At 34.3% G+C, this 20035-nt stretch overlaps 1 protein-coding gene across 1 annotated transcript; it reads right to left on the reverse strand.

Moving 5' to 3' along the window:
- On the reverse strand, positions 1 to 19739 carry LOC123546499 (ankyrin repeat domain-containing protein 53-like). The gene is made up of 5 exons (XM_053550848.1): positions 19469 to 19739; positions 8100 to 8299; positions 6362 to 6526; positions 5622 to 5798; positions 1 to 4684 (listed from the first exon to the last, which is right to left on the reverse strand). The coding sequence occupies exons 1-5, from the start codon at positions 19664 to 19666 to the stop codon at positions 3718 to 3720; spliced, it is 1707 nt and encodes a 568-aa protein (XP_053406823.1). The 5' UTR covers positions 19667 to 19739; the 3' UTR covers positions 1 to 3717.
- Positions 19740 to 20035: the final 296 nt, after the last annotated feature.

Raw genomic sequence — 20035 nt, forward strand, 5'->3', positions numbered from 1 at the left:
TATCTCAACAAAAGTTTATTAAAATGTTCTGAACATGTTTGCTACTTTTTTGTTCTCCTTAACAATTTCAACAATTTGTTTTCCTGTAATACACATAATTATATTCAATAAAACAGTAAATTCTAATAGGTATTAACACAACAAAAAGTATCAGTACAACCCTGTTTTCTCTATACACACAAAAAAGCATTTTCCAGCAAAGCTATGACATATATCACAGACTCAAATATAGTAAATATTCAGGCAAAAGCCATTTCTTACATTTAAAGACGGATTCACATCAATCTTAGGAAAGAAAACTATATATAAATCATTCTGATTACTATAGAAATCTTATTTAGAAATAACTGAGGAAAAATATATGATTTCTTATAAAAAATGATGCTGACCAGGGCTTGACAATAACAATTTTTAGGACATTTGGTGTCGGTGATGAGGTAAAGTAACCTCTATTTTCACTTTCCGGAACCATTTTCCTTCTTATCTTAATGTGAAATTCATTATTACAGTGACGTTACAATGAATGGCAGTTATTGTACGCAATGAAGTGATACCTGATTAAGCAGAATCTACTGCAATTAAAATCAGTCAATAACTTTTTCAATGTAAAAAAAGTATTTTTTAAGACAAGGAGAAATTAATTACATTTTTCCTCATGTAGATCTGCCAAATCAAAATGACCTGTTTACAAAACATCACCATATTTTTATTATTGTAACAGGTTTATGGTGACAATTTAAAGTAAAATATTATCAGTTTTGAATAGGACAATACATATACAGTTAACCTTTAGCATGCTAGATAAATTGTCGTCTGCTGGAAATGTCGTCTGCTAAAATTGTAAAGTTCATTCAATTTGCTCCAAAACTGGAAGAAATATTGTCAGAGTAGCAAACAGCTTGGAACCTGATCAGACGCCGATTTAATCGGCGTCTGATCTGGTTCCAAGCTGTTTGCAAAGGCTGTTAAATTCGCCTGCAGCAGGCTAAGGGTTAATAAACCTGACTGTAAAGACCATCCATTGGAAATGAAGGAAGTAGTCATTGTTGTCTCCCAACACATGTAAATTTTTTAACATTGTTGTTTAAATGGAAAGAGAAAATAGTGGCCTTTATAAACAGATTTTAGAGTACCGGTAGTGGCCTTCAATCTGAGGTTGGCCTTAAGCATAGGTCTGACTGTAAAGCAGGAAAATTAATACAGTCTGAGATATGACACATTGTGATACAATAGGGTTATTATAATAGTAACTTGATCTGGGATGCTGTATTTGGCTGAGTGGAGCAAGCGACGAGTGTGATCAGACCTTGCAAAATGCACGAGACCTGAATACAAAATCCTAGATCAAGTTACTGTTATAATGACCCTTTTATTATATACATCTACCTTCTTGTTTATTGTTTTGTTATCAAACAAAATCTTCAATGTAACAGAAACGAGTGATGTTTTTTATGTGCCCTATTTTTTTAACTGTCAGATCATGCATATTAAGTTAAAGTAGTTCAGCAACATATAATACAAACGGTACAATACAGATTTTTTTTCTGCCTGTTCATATTTACCTGTGAAAAGTAAGCCATATTTTTGACAGAATTTATATAGGTATATAATAAAATACAAGATATGTAAGGTGCATAAATATTGATGGTGCATAATTATATCACAGCTATATTTTGTATCAGCAGTTTTCACACTGAAATACATACATTGTATTTAGAGACAATTAACACAGGTAAAACAAGTTTCTGCTCACTTGGTATAACAAGAATTATAATGGCAGTGAAACAAACTTTTTTAAGTATCTGTTAGGTAAAAATGTGAAGTGATCGTGCATCTAACTATTAACTGATTATAGAATAGAATAGAATTTATTCAGAATACCACATGACATTGTATACTATGGTGTCTTCCATACATAGATGAATTGTCAAGACAATTTAAGCTATGGAAAAAAATGCATAACAACAAAATATAATGAAAACATTATTAAAACACAAAACACCTAGGAATTATCTGATCATGTTTGTGATTATATATTATATAGTGAAAATCAAACTTTTGTGAAAGGTGTTGCAGATGAAAAACGTTTATTATATTTTTACCAAATCAGGAGTTTTAAGACCAAATAGTTCCAATCATTCCAACTTGAAAAGTATGTCACATATTCAATGTTAAGGATCTGCTTACAACCTGAAAGAAAACTGTATTTTTAATGCATCATGCACTAAAAACAAAAGCTCTATCTTATCTGTTTACTAAAATACCATGATTTTTGAAAATCTGGTTTAAGTTATGACAAACAAATATTACAATTATGACAGTGCCTAATACTCAACAATTCAAAAGAACTCATGAAGGAAAGGCATATGAACAGCTGCTGCCTAACCTAAATAATGGAACCCCTTAATTAACCCTTAGCCTGCTGGTGGCATGTGATTCTGCCTTTGTGACCTGTGCAGACCAAGATCAGCCTGCACATCCATGCAGTCCATTATAGAAATTTAGCAGGATAAAGGTTAACATTACGCGGTAGTACTGACAAGCCATAACAATTATGCAACATGAAAGTTCAAATTTCCTTTACTAACTGGTAAAAGTTTACAATGGCAGTGAAATAGAACTATCAAGAACAATTTACATACCCAATTGTGCCACTTCTGTGTAAATAATTAGAATTTATGAATACCAGTATTTATTATGGTGTAAATAGAAAATTGTGAGAAAAATATTGTATATTTCCTTTGTCTGGAATTAGGTAACATTTGCTGCAAAAGACAAATATTTGTATATTAAGATAATCCGATTCAAAACTTCATCACATTTAAAGTTTCTGTTCCAAGGATCTATCTCATTCGGTAACATAAACTGATAAAACAATAACTCTATGCTTGCACACCGACTAATATTTTTCCTTAAAAAATCAATATGACACAATTTTAAAAACCTTTTTCAAATTATTTGACAAATATTACTGTTCAAGGGTCTTACCTGACATTTAAACAAAGTTTATAACAAGTCTCAGTTCAAACATTCCATGTACATGTATATATGAAAATTAAACTGTCAGGTCTAAATCATTGAATCTGAAACATATTTATTTGAAAGTTAAACTGCAGGTATAAATAATTAAATTTAAAACATTATTAGCTACTAAAGAGATTTACTACCATGTATTTATATTCACAAGTCAACTCATTATGTTAAAATACTGTAGGCTTCTGAACCCTGTATGTCTGGTTGAACCTCCTGTTACCTTGAAAAAGTGAACTGTTATATTTACCTAACAAAATAAATAACACAGTAAAGTTAATACTGACTTTCGGCAGAGATTGACTTATGGAGAAATGCTGTTTTTTTTTTAACCTTTAGCCTGCTGGCAGCAAGTGATTCTGCCCTTGTGACCAGTGCAGACCAAGATCAGCCTGCACATGGTCTGCATTGTTCACTATTCAGTCAGTAAATTTTCATTGGACACCTCTTCAAATAATAAATGGTACTGCCGAAATTGAATAATAGACCAGTTCATTCCAGAAATTTAGCAGGCTAAAGGTTAATGTTTAGCCAGCTGACTTCTACCCTGTCCTTGTTTAATTCTAGCTTGTACAATGTACATTCAGGCATTCCAGTCCATTCTGTTGTTGTATTTAGATGAACATCAGTGAGTTTACACTGCCGTTTGTCCATTCTGTTGTTGTATTTAGATGAACATCGGTGAGTTTACACTGCCGTTTGACCACTCCCAATACTGAACTCTTCCCCTTTCATGTCTGGAAATGCTCCTGGTTTTGACATTATATGCAGTGATTGTAGAACCCTTTCTCTGGGAAATTTAATTGATGACCAGTTGCTTGAGGATGTTGACCTTGTACTGGGATGGGACTCTAGTATACTGTTGGTTGCCAGTAGTTTCTGATGCTCCTTTGACAGGGGTTTACCTGCTGAACCCACGTTAAAAACATCTGCTCCCTTATTCAAACTGTTTTTAAACAGAAATGATGACATATCATCACACAGGTGAAGAGAAACTTCACTTTTTCCTACAACTTCATCGCCATACTTTTTCTTAACCTGAACATCTGCTATGTGCTTTGGTTTGAACAAAACTGGCCTTTCATCTAATGTTGGGTCATCAGTCATTATTCTTTTAGCAATTTCTTTTGGTACATTAGGTTTTCTCAATTTCTTCTTTGTATCAATACTTCCTTCTTTGACATCTTTCTTATATAATCTTGGACCAGTGCGGCCATCAAAATATTTTGGTGCCGACTCAACCAATGGCATCTTGGTATAATCATCTCTAGGATAATCATCTGTAAGGTTTGTTATATATGGAGGATCACTTGCTTTCAGTGGAATTTTCCACTGGTTAGGATTTACAAATCCGGCACTTTTCGCTCTCTTGTCTGGTTGTGGTTGATCAGCATTTTCCGGTTTTTCATACAAACCACCATCATCTTCTGTAAATTGACTTATGTTGGTTGTTTTTCGACTTAATGGGGACATTTCTCGAGGGCGGGGTGCCTTCCAGGTGGGTATGGAGTCAGCACGTCTTTCTTTACCCTTGTCCTTGGAAGTAGTGGAGCTCTTTGTAGACACACTGTTTGCTTTCATCAAGGATTCATGCTTATCAGACTCCTTTCTCTCTTTCACATTCTTCGGGCCAGTCGGCATATCCTTGTCCAAACTGTAATACATCAGATATACTAGTATTAATCAAAACGGCATGAAGTTATTTTCTTATATAAATTAAACAAGAGCTGTCTGTTGACAGTAGGCTCGGCAATTCGAAACACAAAACTTAACCAAGAAATCTGATTTTCTAAGTCCAAAAAGGGCCATAATTCTTTCAAAAAGCAGGCTGGAGTTATGTTTCTTGCTGTACACGGTCAGTTTATGATGGTGAACAAGTGCTGCAAGTTTCAAAGCAATTACTTTGATAGTTCAGACAATTCAGCACTAAAATCACTCCTGTTCCCATAAAATCTCTTCACTTCTCCCTAAAACCTCTCCACTTTTCCCTAGTATTAGCTTAGCTTAAGCCCTGGGACTGTGAATCGCATACAAGGCTGTGCAGGGACAATAACTCCATATGGTGGTGTCCATTGACAGTCCTAGCAACAACCCACTCAATACTACCTGGTGGTGTTCATTGACAGTCCTAGTAACAACCCACTCAATACTACCTGGTGGTGTTCATTGACAGTCCTAGTAACAACCCACTCAATACTACCTGGTGGTGTTCATTGACAGTCCTAGTAACAACCCACTCAATACTACCTGGTGGTTTTCATTGACAGTCCTAGTAACAACCCACTCAATACTACCTGGTGGTGTTCATTGACAGTCCTAGTAACAACCCACTCAATACTACCTGGTGATGTTCATGATATAATCATTATATATTTAAAGTAGTTTTATCCTAAAACACAAATAACCTGCAAGTATATATAGTGTTCACTGGAACATGCCCTTTCATCCATTGATATAACAATCATATAGTACAACCAGCTTTTCCATGCTCAAGTGAACTTGAATGCTGAAATACCGGAATACACAACTGCACGAAAATTACCTGTTTTCATTATGTGTACATTACTTTAGTATAAATACAGTACACTTACCCTTGTTTTCCCAGCCACTTCTTAAATGCCTCTTCACTATAGTGTTCATTTTGTGCCTTGTACTCTGCCTCTAGCTCCATCTCTCGTAAAACCTGCTGCATCTTCAGCTTGCGCAGCTGCTGCATTTCCTTCGCAATATTGTCCTTCCCTTGCTGCCACATCTCCGCAGCTATTATCCTGAAACACAATAATTGAGCCGCACCATGAGAAAACCAACATAGTGCATTTGCGACCAGCATGGATCCAAACCAGCTTACAAGTGCATCTGCGCAGTCTGGTCAGGATTCATGCTGTTCACTTTCAAAGCCTATTGCAATTAGAGAAACCACCAGCGAACAGCATGGATCCTGACCAGACTGCGCAGATGCTGGTCGCAAATTAACATTCAGTCAATTAACATTCAGTCAACTTCCCTCAATGCTAATATAGGAGCATATCTGACTTCAAATCACTGACAGAACCTCAACTCCTTGAATTGAGGTTCTACTTATACTTATCAGACTTATTTCATGGTACCCCAGAGTTTAGAGACAAATATCTTACCTGGCGACAAATCTAATCTTGCATTTTTACAACAACCCCAGAGATTAGCTTCAAATATCTTACCTATGATTTCCTGGCACCCAAGAATTTAGGATCAAATATCTCACCCAGTACATTTACTGTCACCTTGTATTTAGTGTCATATATCTAACTGGTACATTTCCTGTCACCCAAGAGTTTAGCATTAAATATTTTACCTGGCACATTTCCTGTGACCCCACAGTTTAGCAAGATCCAGAGGTGTATGTCCACGGCAATCTTCCCCGTCAATTTTAGCTCCATGGTCTATCAACATCTTCAAGCATTGTACATGTCCTTCACTTGCTGCTTGGTGTAGTGGAGTTATACCATCATCATTACCGCTGCAATTGCATCACAACACAGTTGTTACGTTATGTTTCACTTGTAATGGTTGTATAGAACACGAGAACCATTTTATACTTATTTTTTTCATATACATTGTATATGAAAATCTACCACAGAAATATCTACAAGAGAAATACTCCAGACACAACTAACTAAACATGAATAAATCAAATGTACTGAAGTCCTGTACACAAATGTTAATGCTGTTAGAAATTAACCAATGTTAACTATTTTAAGCTAAAAGCACAATATTATAGGGAGTAAATTTCAATTTAAAACTGCCAATATCCTAACATACTAAATTCCAGACAAAGAAGTATAATGTATATTCTAACACGATCCGATTCATTTTCTTATTAAACAAAGAAGGCAGAAAACAGTGAATTATAATACAACTAATCACTGTTCTGACGTCACAGTTATTACGTTATGGCGTCAAATGGCATAGCGGCGTGCTAGAAAAGAAACCGATTGAAAACGGGCAAATATTTAATGAATGTCGTCAAGGATGTACTTAAAAATCCTTGTTAACGTGTTAGAATCGAAATAATATATCTCATCCAGTGATTTGCTCTTGAATAAATCATTGTTTGTCGTTCAGATGCGTATTATTATATCACTCGGGCTGCACCCTCGTGATATAATTCTGCCACATCTGTACTCCAAACAATGATTTCTTCAACTACAAATCACTGGATGAGATATATTATTTCTTAAACAAAATAAAAATGAACAGAAAAATACATTTTATATGGTACCCATTTAGAAATAAATTTTGTTTGTAATTTTAAACTGTTGAAAGATACTGTCAAATTATGTAAAAAAAAAAGTACATGTATGTTCAAAATATTGAAACTTTGAAATAATTTTTGTGTTCTTTGACCATTAACTCGTGTAAGACCTGCTTTATTTTATCACAATGTTGCAATAAAGTTAAACTAACATTGTGAGGTTTGCCTTTTCCTCTAGTCACTAGTAGTGACCTGTAATATTAATTTTCCCAGCTCTTACAATTTTACATTCCAAGTTAATAAACCATCAATTTCAAATAAGCCATTTACTCTCCAGTTACCTACTCAATTTTTCCTTAAAATATTTTTATATGCTTACACAAAAATATGAGAAGTATTCAGAGGGAAATAAAAGTTTGATTAACCCTTAGCCTGCTGCAGGCGAATTTAACAGCCTTTGCAAACAGCTTGGAACCAGATCAGATGCCGATTAAATCGGCGTCTGATCAGGTTCCAAGCTGTTTGCTTCTCTGACAATATTTCTTCCAATTTTGGAGCAAATTGAATGAACTTTACAATTTTAGCAGACGACATTTCCAGCAGACGACAATTTATCTAGCATGCTAAGGGTTAAAGTTGTCATTGGTTGGAATAAAAGGTATGTTGCTGGGATACTCAAAGAAACTGCAAAATTTGATGTTTCCATACTCTTTCCCCTCTGCTGTCTAAAAAAAGACATCATGGTATAATATGAATGTTAGGAAAACAGAATGTGCTCTAAAAGCAATTATGGTATGCTATTTAAATAGAAGAAAAGTAACAAGATTTAATTCCTTACACAGAAGAGTCTGCTTTCTTATCTAGCAGATACTGAAGACATTGAATGGCTCTCTTTCCTGTTTGGTTACTGATACAAAGGTGAATGGCCCTCCAACCTGTGCTGCTTGGCAAATTGATGTCAAATTTATACTTCTCAATAAGCAGTTTCAGACATTCAAGTCGACCATGTATAGCAGACAGATGTAAGGCTGTCAGGCCCTGAAAATAGTAGCAAAAATCTGTAATAGTAACAATTTTTTGATGCTGAAAAATAAACAAATGAGCCGTGCCATGAGAAAACCAACATAGTGGGTTTGCGACCAGCATGGATCCAGACCAGCCTGCGCATCCGCGCAGTCTGGTCAGGATCCATGCTGTTCACTAACAGTTTCTCCAATTCCAATCGGCTTTACAAGCGAACAGCATGGATCCTGACCAGACTGCGTGGATGCGCAGGCTGGTCTGGATCCATGCTGGTCGCAAACCCAATATGTTGGTTTTCTCATGGCATGGCTCAAATATGATTCATATTTGTATGCTGATTTCCCATTTTCCTGTATTCTTCAGATTAATCTTATTGTATTTGGTCATCTTACATATGGACTTTCTATCTCGCATGAATTCAGGAGCACCTACAGTTGATTTAAACACAGGTTTAACTGTAGCTTGCACTGAAATAAGAAACAGTCTGTTTATTTGCTTAATATTTTACACATTACCAATATACTCAAAATTTATCCCATTAATAGACAGGTAGATCAGTCAGTAATGAAAGAGGTCAGGAACAGCAACTGATGTGCTTTAGCCTGCTGTGATTTAGTGATAACTTGCCGTCAGTCAGCTTGTCTTCAAATCCACTCATCATCATTTTGGTAAATTCACCCTACTAAAAGTTGTTTTAGAATATGATTAATAAATTATGATTTAGTAAAATACTTGTATGTTATGCATAAAATACAGAAGTTTCATGTCACAAGTATGATTTTTAAGACATAAGTTTTTAAATGCCTAAAACTATATAAGTTTACTTTTTAAACAAGAGCTGTCACAGGAGACAGCACACCCAACTATTTTGATGCTGGATAGTGAAACTGGGCACACTTGAGGAAGCTGGAGCTGCCACTTGAGTGTTTAATGACTCCAATGCGGATGAATCCATTTAGTACCAACTGAGATATGGGGAAAAAGCATCAAAATTAAACTGAAATTCTACGTCAAAAGGGGGCATAACTCATGAAATATTGGTGAAATAGTTATGGCCCATGTGTCATATGATGTGCATGATGGTGTGAAATAATAATTTTATGTTTGAATCAAATCCATTATGGAAATAATAGAGCTGAAGTGAAAGTACATCAAAACTTTAACCTGAAGTTTCTAGTAAAAAGGGACATAATTCATAAAATATTGGTGCCAGAGTTATGATGTGTAAATGATGTGGGTGATGATGTTGAACAATCGTTTTAAGTTTGAAACAAATCCATTTTGTAATAACTGAGATAGAGTGAAAGTGCACTGAAACTTTAACCTGAAAATTCTAAGTAAAAACGAGAGTAATTCATGAAGTATTGATGCAAGAGTTATGTACTTGTGTCATATGATGTAGGTGATGATGTGGGGAGACAATCAAAATCCCCTTGATCAAAATCCCCTACTCAGAAAAATGACAGGGTGTTACAAAATCCACTTCATACTTTTGCAGGGGTTATCATAATCCCCTCTGTGATTTTTACTTATTTCATCAAGTTCAAAAACAACTATATACAACTTAAAAGTCTATTGCATAAAGCACGTAAATACAATGCCTTTAGCAAACATAATATAATTTGGAGCACTGATATCTATATATCTATAATGTTAATCACAGAGGGGATTATGATACCCCCTGCAAATGTGTGAAGGGGATTTTGTAACACCCAGTCATTTTTCAGTGGAGGGGATTTTGATCAAGGGGATTTTGATATACACTCGATGATGTGGAAAAAACATTTTAAGTTTGAAACAAATCCATTAAGTAACAAGAGCACAGGCTTGCGGGTGCAGACGCTCATTTGATTTTTTTTTGTCTTTGTATAATAGAAATATTGTCCTACTCATGATTTTCTAAGTCCAAAAAGGGTCATAATTCTTGAAAAAAGCAGGATGGAGTTAAGTTTCTTGCTGTACAGACTCGACTTATGATGGCGAACAACTGTTGCAAGTTTCAAAGCAATAGCTTTGATAGTGTAGGAGAAAAATTTACCTAAACATAAAACTTAACCAAGAAATCTGACATTTTCTAAGTCCAAACGGGGCCATAATTCTTGCAAATAGCAGATTGGAGTTATGTTTATTGCTGTACAGGGTCAGCTTATGATGGTGAACAAGTGTTGCAAGTTTCAAAGCAATAGCTTTGATAGTTTACTAGTAAAGCTGACCTAAACACAAAACTTAACCAAGAAATCTGATTTTCTAAGTATAAAAGGGGCAATTATTCTTGCAAAAAGCATGATGGAGTTATGTTTCTTGCTGTACAGGGTCAGCTATTGATGGTGAACAAGTTTTGCAAGTTTCAAAGCAATACCTTTGATAGTTTAGGAGAAAAGCTGACCTTAACATAAAACTTAACAAGGCAACACCAACGCCGATCAAGTGATGACAATAACTCATCATTTTTTCCCGAAAAATCAGATGAGCTAATAAAAAGAGAGAGAAAGTGCACTAAAACCTTAACCTGAAATTCTATGTAAACAAGAGGGTCATGATGACCCTTGATCACTCAGTCACCTGAGTAATATGAGCTACATAGACAAGTGTATGAGATATTAGACAAGAAAGTCAAATATAAGTAAGCATTGAAACCTTTTCGCCAGTTGTATGAACATGTTTCAAATGTCAAACTGATGCTAAAATATATATCGATGGCTTAGCGCAATACTGGTCCAACTCAATTTTCTAAAATTATTCAGGAGAGACAAAAAACTGATCCTATAAAAAGCTATTTGGAATGGAAAAATATAAATTTACATGTTGGCATAAAATGCCTTAAGAAATTATTGTTTGAATTTAGTTTTTGGCAAAAAGCAGTTAAAATAGTGTATTTGCGAGTTGGACCGATATTGCATTCAGTTTTACAGTGCAATAAAAGACCAACTTGAATTAGACCATTATCACATTGTATTTTTGCTGTTTCAGAGCTAATTAAACTGCAGTTGGACTTCTATTACACTGAAAAGAAAACATTTTTTGTAATTACCGGTATACCCAAAATAATTATGTTTTTGAGAGAGGAGATGAAGATAAAAATTATTTTGTCTTGCCCATCCAAAACATTTTAGGCAAAACTAATCGGTTTTCAACTGGCCATTCCTATTGCAGCTATGTTTCTAGTGGCAAATTTGTGATATACCTTCAGATATTAAAGCCATAAAAAAGTAATTGTATTAATCCAGAAAAAAACAGGGAGCAGGTTAGCAGATCACCTCAGTACAACTGAAATAGGGAAAACGGCACCTCTGACTCAGTACAAATGAAATAGACAAAATAGGCACCTTAGTAGAACTGGAAACATCAGTACAACTAAAACAGGGAAATAGGCACCTAGGTACAACTGATATAGGGTTAAAATGCACCTCAGTACAACTGGAATAGGTTAAAATGCACCTCAGTACAACTGGAATTGGGTAAAATGCACCTTAGTACAACTGGAATAGGGAATTTAGGCATCTCGGTACAACCAAAATAGGGTAAAAATGCACTGCTGGAATAGGGAAATTTGGCACCTAAGTACAGCTGGAATAGGGAAAGTAGGTACTTCAGTAAAATTAAAATAGGGGAAATGGGTGTTGCACATTAAATATACAGACAAGGATCCAAGTACTATTACTGTATTTCAGAGAAAGCAACAGAATCTTCCAATTTGTATGAAAACACAACCTAATAACATATCCTACAATTACCGGTAGTGCATTTTCAACCCTTAAATGTGGAATTCAACAACAGTAATTAAACTTAATATATAAAACTAAATTTGCAAATCAAAAAAAATATTCATAACTACTTATTCATTAGGGAAATGGAGCTATCATCATTTCTGTGGTGAAGCTATGGAAAGATGTTAATTATGTGAGAAAAATATGCAACCAGACTGAAGCTTAAACTTGTGGCCTTGGAATACTGTTCCTATGCTCTATAGACTGAACAACCAGGCTGTTTACAAATTTTCTTCCAGATTTACATTACATTTTTCTCAACTATATTGAAATTCAGCCTCAATTTCAGTCATTATGTATTTATTAGGGAATCGATCCAACCGATTTTCGCTGCGAAGGGACGAAAATCTGGATCGATCCCTCTGCGGTAACATGCGATAAACTGGATATCGAATTAAAAAAAATGTGTCCTTCCAGCATGTGCACTGACAGTGCCTGACTTTGAATTTTTTTGAAAATACGTTCTTTCCTTGTGCCTTATACATGTCCATGTAATTTGTCCCAACCACAACACTTGGTGTTGTAACCAAGTCAAAGTGGTATGTTTGATACCATATGCTACAGGGTCGGATAAATGTGCAGAAGGACTTTTACTCAGACCCAGGGTTTTTGCTGACCAAATTACTTGGCCTCCTGCACATTTTCTTGCTAAGAATGAGTTGTTAAAACATGCAAAATATGGTAAAAATGAATTGTGAAAACATGCTGTTTTGAAATTTTGTAAAAAGTACTAATTTCTAAGAAAATTCGGCATAATGCAAGAAATTGTTTAATTAATGTCACTTAAGTGAGCATACTACCTATTTTTGAAAAAAAAAAAAGAGTCTTAGCAGAAATCATTTAGGAAAATTGGTAGATTGTAACTTGTAACTGGTAATTCTGACAAAATGCATATCAAACTTATGGTTCTTGACCTACATAGCCATCTAAAGATGATAAATATGTGTGCCAAGATTAAAGCATTTACAGATTTTGAGACAAGGTGGACCTAAACAAACATTTTAACCAAATTTTCTTACAAAAAGGACCACAATTTTGACAAAATGCTTATCAGGGTTATAGTTTTGGCCTACATGACAAACAAGTAAGCAAAGTTTTAAAGCTGCAGCTCTTATGGTTTTTGAGAAAAGGTGGACCTAAACGAAAATTTTAACCAACATCAACACAAATCGTCAAGTGATGACAATCAAAAATCAGATTAGCTAAAAATGACACTTAAATTTAGTCATAGCAATAGTGCTTGATAATGCTATGCCTCATGTTTCATTATGTTTTGCATAAATCTTTGTGTAGCTAAATGTTTATGCATCACAATCTTAATCTGATGTCAGGGTTTTTTTTTATTCTATAGCAGAGGCCGAATATCGGCCTCGTCCCCCAGCCGAGGATTTCCCCCACAGCCAAGGATTTCCCCTACCGCAGTCGAAATTCCCCTACGTCCGAAATTCCCCCCTCCAAAATCGTAAACAAAGCAATGGAGATTACTCCCAGCGATTTTCCCGACCGAATATCGGACCCGTTCACAATTGCAGACGGTCTTTCACAATTTTCAATGGGTGTGAAAACCTTTAGAAATAGTAGAAAAATGTTAGAAGAGCGTTCAGTGGACCCGAGGTTCCGGTTTTGACCAGCGAAAATCGATAAAAACTCGTATCTGACCCGCACATAATATGCCGTGGGCGTCTGCTTGTCTCGCGGTAATACTCTTTGATGCGTAACGAGTTCGAAAGCTCTGCCCCTTGTCAATCAAAATCGCAGTGAACTTCATACTGTTTGTCGACACCAGCGTAAGTATGACAGTAGGCGGAGCTTCGTATGTTAATTAGCTACTGACAGATGTCAATCACGCCACGCGCCGACTGACACGTGGTTATCATCAGTATGTAATATAGATGATTGATAAACAATGCAGCGTCAGATTATCGTGTTTGTACCTCTTGTTAATTAGCGGTAACAGTTTATGCTGTATTGTGTAATATGTGTTGTTAATTTAAAGTAATTATTTTATGTGCTTGATTCGATTAAATAAGCCGGTCGGCCGTTACGCAAATTTATTATCTTTGCCGAGGTATTTTGCTAGAGCAAAATAAAATATAAATGTTTTAAGTAATCAGATATTATAAGTATGGAATAGTTCTGGTGAAAAGATGAAATTTTATCAAGAATTTTTAATGTTTGCTTTCGTTTTTTTTCATATTTGTCACACGTTTTCGCGACCGTGATTTTCGGACTTTTTTATCCTTTCTTACAAGATTTTCTAATACAATTGAAATAAAAAGCCAACAAAAGTATGCATTTAATAATAATATGATGACTCTTGCAAAAGCAACTCTTATTTTAAAGCATTTTTTGTGAATAAAAGCATGTGACCTTTAAATATTCAATGATTTGAGCATTTCAACTCTCCCCACCCACCTTGTTACAATGATAAGTGAACATTAGTGCAAGTCCATCTATTGCTAAGTGACAGTGTGTATAGTTGCTAAAAGTTGCAAGAATATGTAATAAAAACATAGTTTAAAGTGTTTATTATGCATAATTGTAAATTCCCCCCCGAGTGAAAAAATCCCCCAAAACTGCTCGTCGCGCGCTATTTTCTTCCCCCAATGACAGGCTGGGGCCTCTTCCCCCAGTCGTAAAAAAAACCCCTGGATGTAATAAATCAAATCTATTAGAAGATACTTTGATAGCAAATAATGCAACCAATCAAAATAGTTTTGATTAAATTGAGACAGTCAAATGTCCATGCCAGGAAAAATATTCTTAGCATCATTTGTTTCAACAATGGAACAAAAATATTTTAAATCCATTTACTGAAAATATATAGGTTAAAAAGTAAATGATACCCAGGTATTTACTACAAACTCAAGTTTTGCTATAGCACCAAAAAAATGTTGCTTTTAATGTTTAATTGGAATAACAAAAGTATAACAAGGGAAAACAGTGTGAGTTTGAATTTCCAACTTTGGTAGGGTAAAAATATAATTACACAAGTAAACGTATAGGCTCTTTTTCTCGTATCATATTTGTCTTGGCCACTTTCAGGCGTCAGGGAATCGATAACTTGGCAGTGGACTAACTTCAGCTTCTGTACAATTTTATAAGAGTGTTAAAAAGAAATTTTAGGTGGACTTGCCAGACCATTTGCCTGCTCCAAGTATTAAAAATTTTGGCTGTAATTCTTGATCAAAATGATCAAGCACTTCTTGCTCTTATTACATTACTTACCTATGCAGTACTTAATTTGAAAGAAATCACAACATTTTTGTTCATTGATAGGTTTAACTAAAGCATATTGGTAAAATCAAACAATTTTATCAGTGCAATATAAGACCAACTCAAATTAAACTTGTCATAAAACAAAATGTTCAATGCAATATAAGTCCAACTCAAGTTAGACTTTTATTGCAGTGATAAAAACCAACATTCTGAGATAGACCTATATGTTTCTGGAGGGTAAAAGTGGGTAAAAAAGGGTAAATTACCCTAATTTTTTCACAGACTGTGTATTTGACCTTAGTTTATAAAAATATGTAAAAAAGTGATTTTGTGAAAAAATGTCACTTGGACCAGTATTGCGCTAAGCCATCGATATAGAAAGTAGGTCAGTAAGTCACACTCATGGTCATTGAAAGTCAGTATTAAGACCGGGTGTGCAAAACTGTGTATGTCATTCAAATTTCAAGGCTGTATTTTAAAAACTAGTCCAAAAGTTACAAAGACTAGGTGTCAACCCACAGGTCAACAACATAACATCCAAAGCATAAAATTCCCTAAGATTCCTCAATTGAAATGTCCAAACCCCAAATAAAAGAGTCAAAGAGGTTGCATATAAAACTTATGTTAGACACCATTTAGAGAACTGTTCCATCATATGGCATCCATGGCAAAAATACCTAACCCTCAAAATAGAGCAAGTTCAAACAAATCATTTACACTACTGGTAATTAACCCGAGACATTTTTAAAATGAAGTATCAATTTATTGGCAGGCAGTGATAAATTCAAATATTTTATTTTTATCTCACTAAAGAGTTGTTTCAAGATATTTTCTAATTTTTCATTATTCCCTTTTTTATAAATCACTACAAGCAGTGATAAATTCAAATATTTTAAGGTTTAGGAGTATATCACCAAAACACAGAAATATTTTATAAACGAATAACATCGTTACCAATATTTTACTTAACCATTATATGTTCTGCTGTACTGTCCCGTACTGAAAATATTCTGAAAAAGTTGTCCCCCTTCGAAAATGAATGCCATTTGTAAAGAAATAAAAATAAACAATTGCTGAAAACTGTGTTGCACTTAATTATGTAAAATTTCAACACTCGCATGCAATTGCAAATGAATCAAAACTAACATGTTTAACAAAAAATGACGGGTCTACTGCACCAGTGACAGTTCACTTAAACTGGTCCCAGAAAAGTCACAAATTAGCTATATAGCTAAATCTAGCTATATATAGCTAGAAGTAGCTATAAAACAAATAACAATAATGCAAAATATATCAAAATCAAATGCAAATGCTCATAATTGCATGCAAATGGTTTACAAGAAGAAAGACAATAACACAAAATTAAGGTCTTTGTAGTCACATTTTCAATAAATGCAGCAGTACTTTGCGATAAATCATTACTGAATTTTTCGCTTGTGATAATCATCATAGTATAAGACAAATTTATAACAGACTTATCTCAGAAATTCGTAACATGTACGGAAACTAAAAATGCATAGATCTCCATTCTTTGTGATTGTCTTTTGTCTCATAATCCATTTGAATGGGAAAATAACTATTTTATATTTGATACTGACATATTTTGAACAATTTTTTATTGGTTTTATAGCTACTTCTAGCCCTTTAGCTAATTTGTGGCTTATCTGGGACCTGTTAAACAATTGGAAGTGTCTAGCCGTCTGGTAACCGGCGCATGCGTTCTAGTCGTCCAGTTACCAGACGGCTAGCAAATCCTCAGGGGATTTTCTAGTCATCCGGTAATTGATTTCTGAATGAATAAGTAATGATTTTATATGGTTTTAATGTTATTTACTTCAGATATCGATATTTATTTGCAAACAAAACTTTGTGTTAATACATACTATAAAGAATTACAATAAATCACTGCATTATTCAGCCGATAAAATGGAAGTTTGCCGAACTCAATAATGGCGTGATTGACGTGACTCTGTTCATCTGGAGGTTTTTATCGGAGTTTTTGAACTTTAACAACTTTTTCTCTGGATTTTCAAAATTAAAACCATTTTGAAATACTTACAGTTTTCTTATTTTAGTATTCAAACATTTTTTAAAATGAATAACTGTTTAAATGACATCTAATTTCAAACGCAGCAGTGTTATGTTAAGAACTTTTAGAAAAACAATAGTTAAGCATTCATAATTAATCCATTTTATTTCGAAACAATTATAGCCAAAATAAATTAATGAACTGTTTTTTAAGCTTTCTATTTGTCAAAAAATATATATAAATTTGTGTTTTAAGAATTAAAGTTTAGGCCATTAGAAAAACATCACTTTTTCAAAATAACATATAGACATTCGGCAATCAATGTTTTACATTTCTAAAAATAGAATATCAACGGATTTGTAAACAAACATGATCTATTTCGTTTAAATAGACAGAAAAAGTCAGATAAGCATTGATATTTTAAGTAAATAACACTTAAGCTATATAAAATCATTACTTATTCATTCAGAAATCAATTACCGGACAACTAGAAAATCCCCTAAGATAGACACTTCCTAAACAATTTGCAAATTTTGACATGTTCATGCATATTCGCCTTTAATAGCAGAGCTACCGGCGCCGACAGCGTCGCATTACGGTTAGACGTATGAAAAAGAAAATGAACAGAGAGATCTAACTGTGTATACTATCGAGTTGAAAATTCGTGGTACTTTTTGGAATCGGTGTTGTTCGGATTTTTTCAAGTACACTATGCACATAGTAATTAATCAGTAAACACGTCAGTAGACGCTTACTGTTTACGGTTGACAAAAGCGTCTCGCTTACTGCTTTGAATATTGAATAAAAATGCAAATGAGCGTTTGATAATAAGAAATAAGTGCTTAATACATTTTCTACGAAGAAAAAAAGAAATAAAGCACAATATTTTCATTTCGAAACGACTTTCGTCACGCTGCCATTACTGAACTTTATTATATATACTTATGTTTGTCTTATGACGTCATAACTCCACAATGGTGTAGTGGTTAGCGAGTTCGCGTTGTAATCCAGAGGTCGCGAGTTTGAATCTCACCTGGACCAGGTTTTTTTTTTTAATTTTTTTTTATTTAATTTTTTGTATTATTGCGAGTTTTGAAAATATTGTATAACTAAAGTCATTCATGTGTTTAGTTTTGATGTCAGGTTCCACTGTAGTACCTGTGTAGTAGTCAGTAGACATAACTTAAAAAAAGAAAAGCTTTAGGATCAAAATATACAGGCATTAAACTGTGAAAAGCAAATAATGCTCTTCTTCCCGTTCACATATATTTCATCCATTAGCTTTAAAATCACTGACCAGAGTTAATCCAAAAAAAAAAATAAAAAAATTGGCGAACATCAAAAAGGTTCTTACTACCATCCCTATTCTATAGTGCTAAAAGATTAACCACTTTTGGGTTTAAAACAAGCTTTGTACAGTCATGGAAATGATTGTAATTTTCTCATACCAGGCGTCTGTTATAGCAGTATTTTTGACTGAAAGTTGGACACATTCTTCCTTCCAAAAAGAACCAAAATTTGACAATAATGACATTTAAAAGAATTACAATAGTCATTTCCAAGATTACGTAAATTCTAATTTCTATTAACTTTGGAATTGGAACATTAACTTTTTACATTAAGTCCTCATTGCCCAACATTCACACGTAAAGACACAGAATTCCTTTGGCTATTGGCGTAAAGAGATTCTGTTAGGTTTGAAATTTTCAAAGTTCAAGCTTTTCAGTTTGAAGCAGTTATCATTTTGTGACTGGTTTCCAGTATGATAATAAGTTATGTAAAATCGTTGATGCAGTACGTTGTAATAAGAATAACAGAAATTATTCAAGTACGTTTTTTTCTTTATCTTGGTGCAGATGTTAATCTATACCGAACTTTCTTTTGATTATATACAGAATATTTGTGGAGTTTTCACATGTCGAGGATTAATCTTGATGCAGTCTAAAACATGCATTCAGAATTCACGAATTATCATTAATAATTTTAATAGATCTAAAGAACATAAACTTCCTAAACGGATCCATAATTCCTGATAATTTAAGCACCACTCCTTTAATTTTTAACGGGCACTGGTGATTTTTCATGCCGGGAGCTCTGCTTTTTAGGTAGCACCTAATTTCATATTATAAAGGGATCAAGTAGCATATTTTCTGTAAGTAACTGAATTACATTTTTGTCGTAATTGATCTGTCCCTGTTCAAGTTTTTGGTCTCTTAGACTTTGTCTAAGCCATTCAACATCTCCGATTGCGGCAGCCATAAATTCGTCATCTTGGATTTTCTTGTCATTTCCGACACGCGTACGACGTCGTCGATATGGGCGTGCAGACCCTGAAGCTCCTGTCTGTGTCTGGGTCTCAAGAGACATATTTATAAGGATTTTAAAATAAAATTTTATCCCGTTTCCATGTTCAGTGTAAACAAATGATGTGCTTGATGTAGGCTATAACTTCTTAGTATCTATTTCCTTAATCGAATCAAACGGTGTCCCGCTTGAACACCACTAAATCAAACCCCGTACTTTGGCTCAGTGTTTGACTATTGTATGCTTCATGTGGGTCATGTTGTACGTTAATTTCGCCAAAGTAGAATTCCGTTTAAGCCTGTAGTAGGAGACGTGAGGTTGTTGCACATTTTATACCGTTGTTGCTTGGAGCCGCGCTCTGTGCTTCCAAAAAATCATTTCACGGATTATATGTTTCTTTATTTCAAACAAAATCCATTTATTTGATATTTA

The sequence above is a fragment of the Mercenaria mercenaria genome, chromosome 9 (genome assembly GCF_021730395.1).
Source record: "Mercenaria mercenaria strain notata chromosome 9, MADL_Memer_1, whole genome shotgun sequence".
NCBI lineage: Eukaryota > Metazoa > Mollusca > Bivalvia > Venerida > Veneridae > Mercenaria > Mercenaria mercenaria.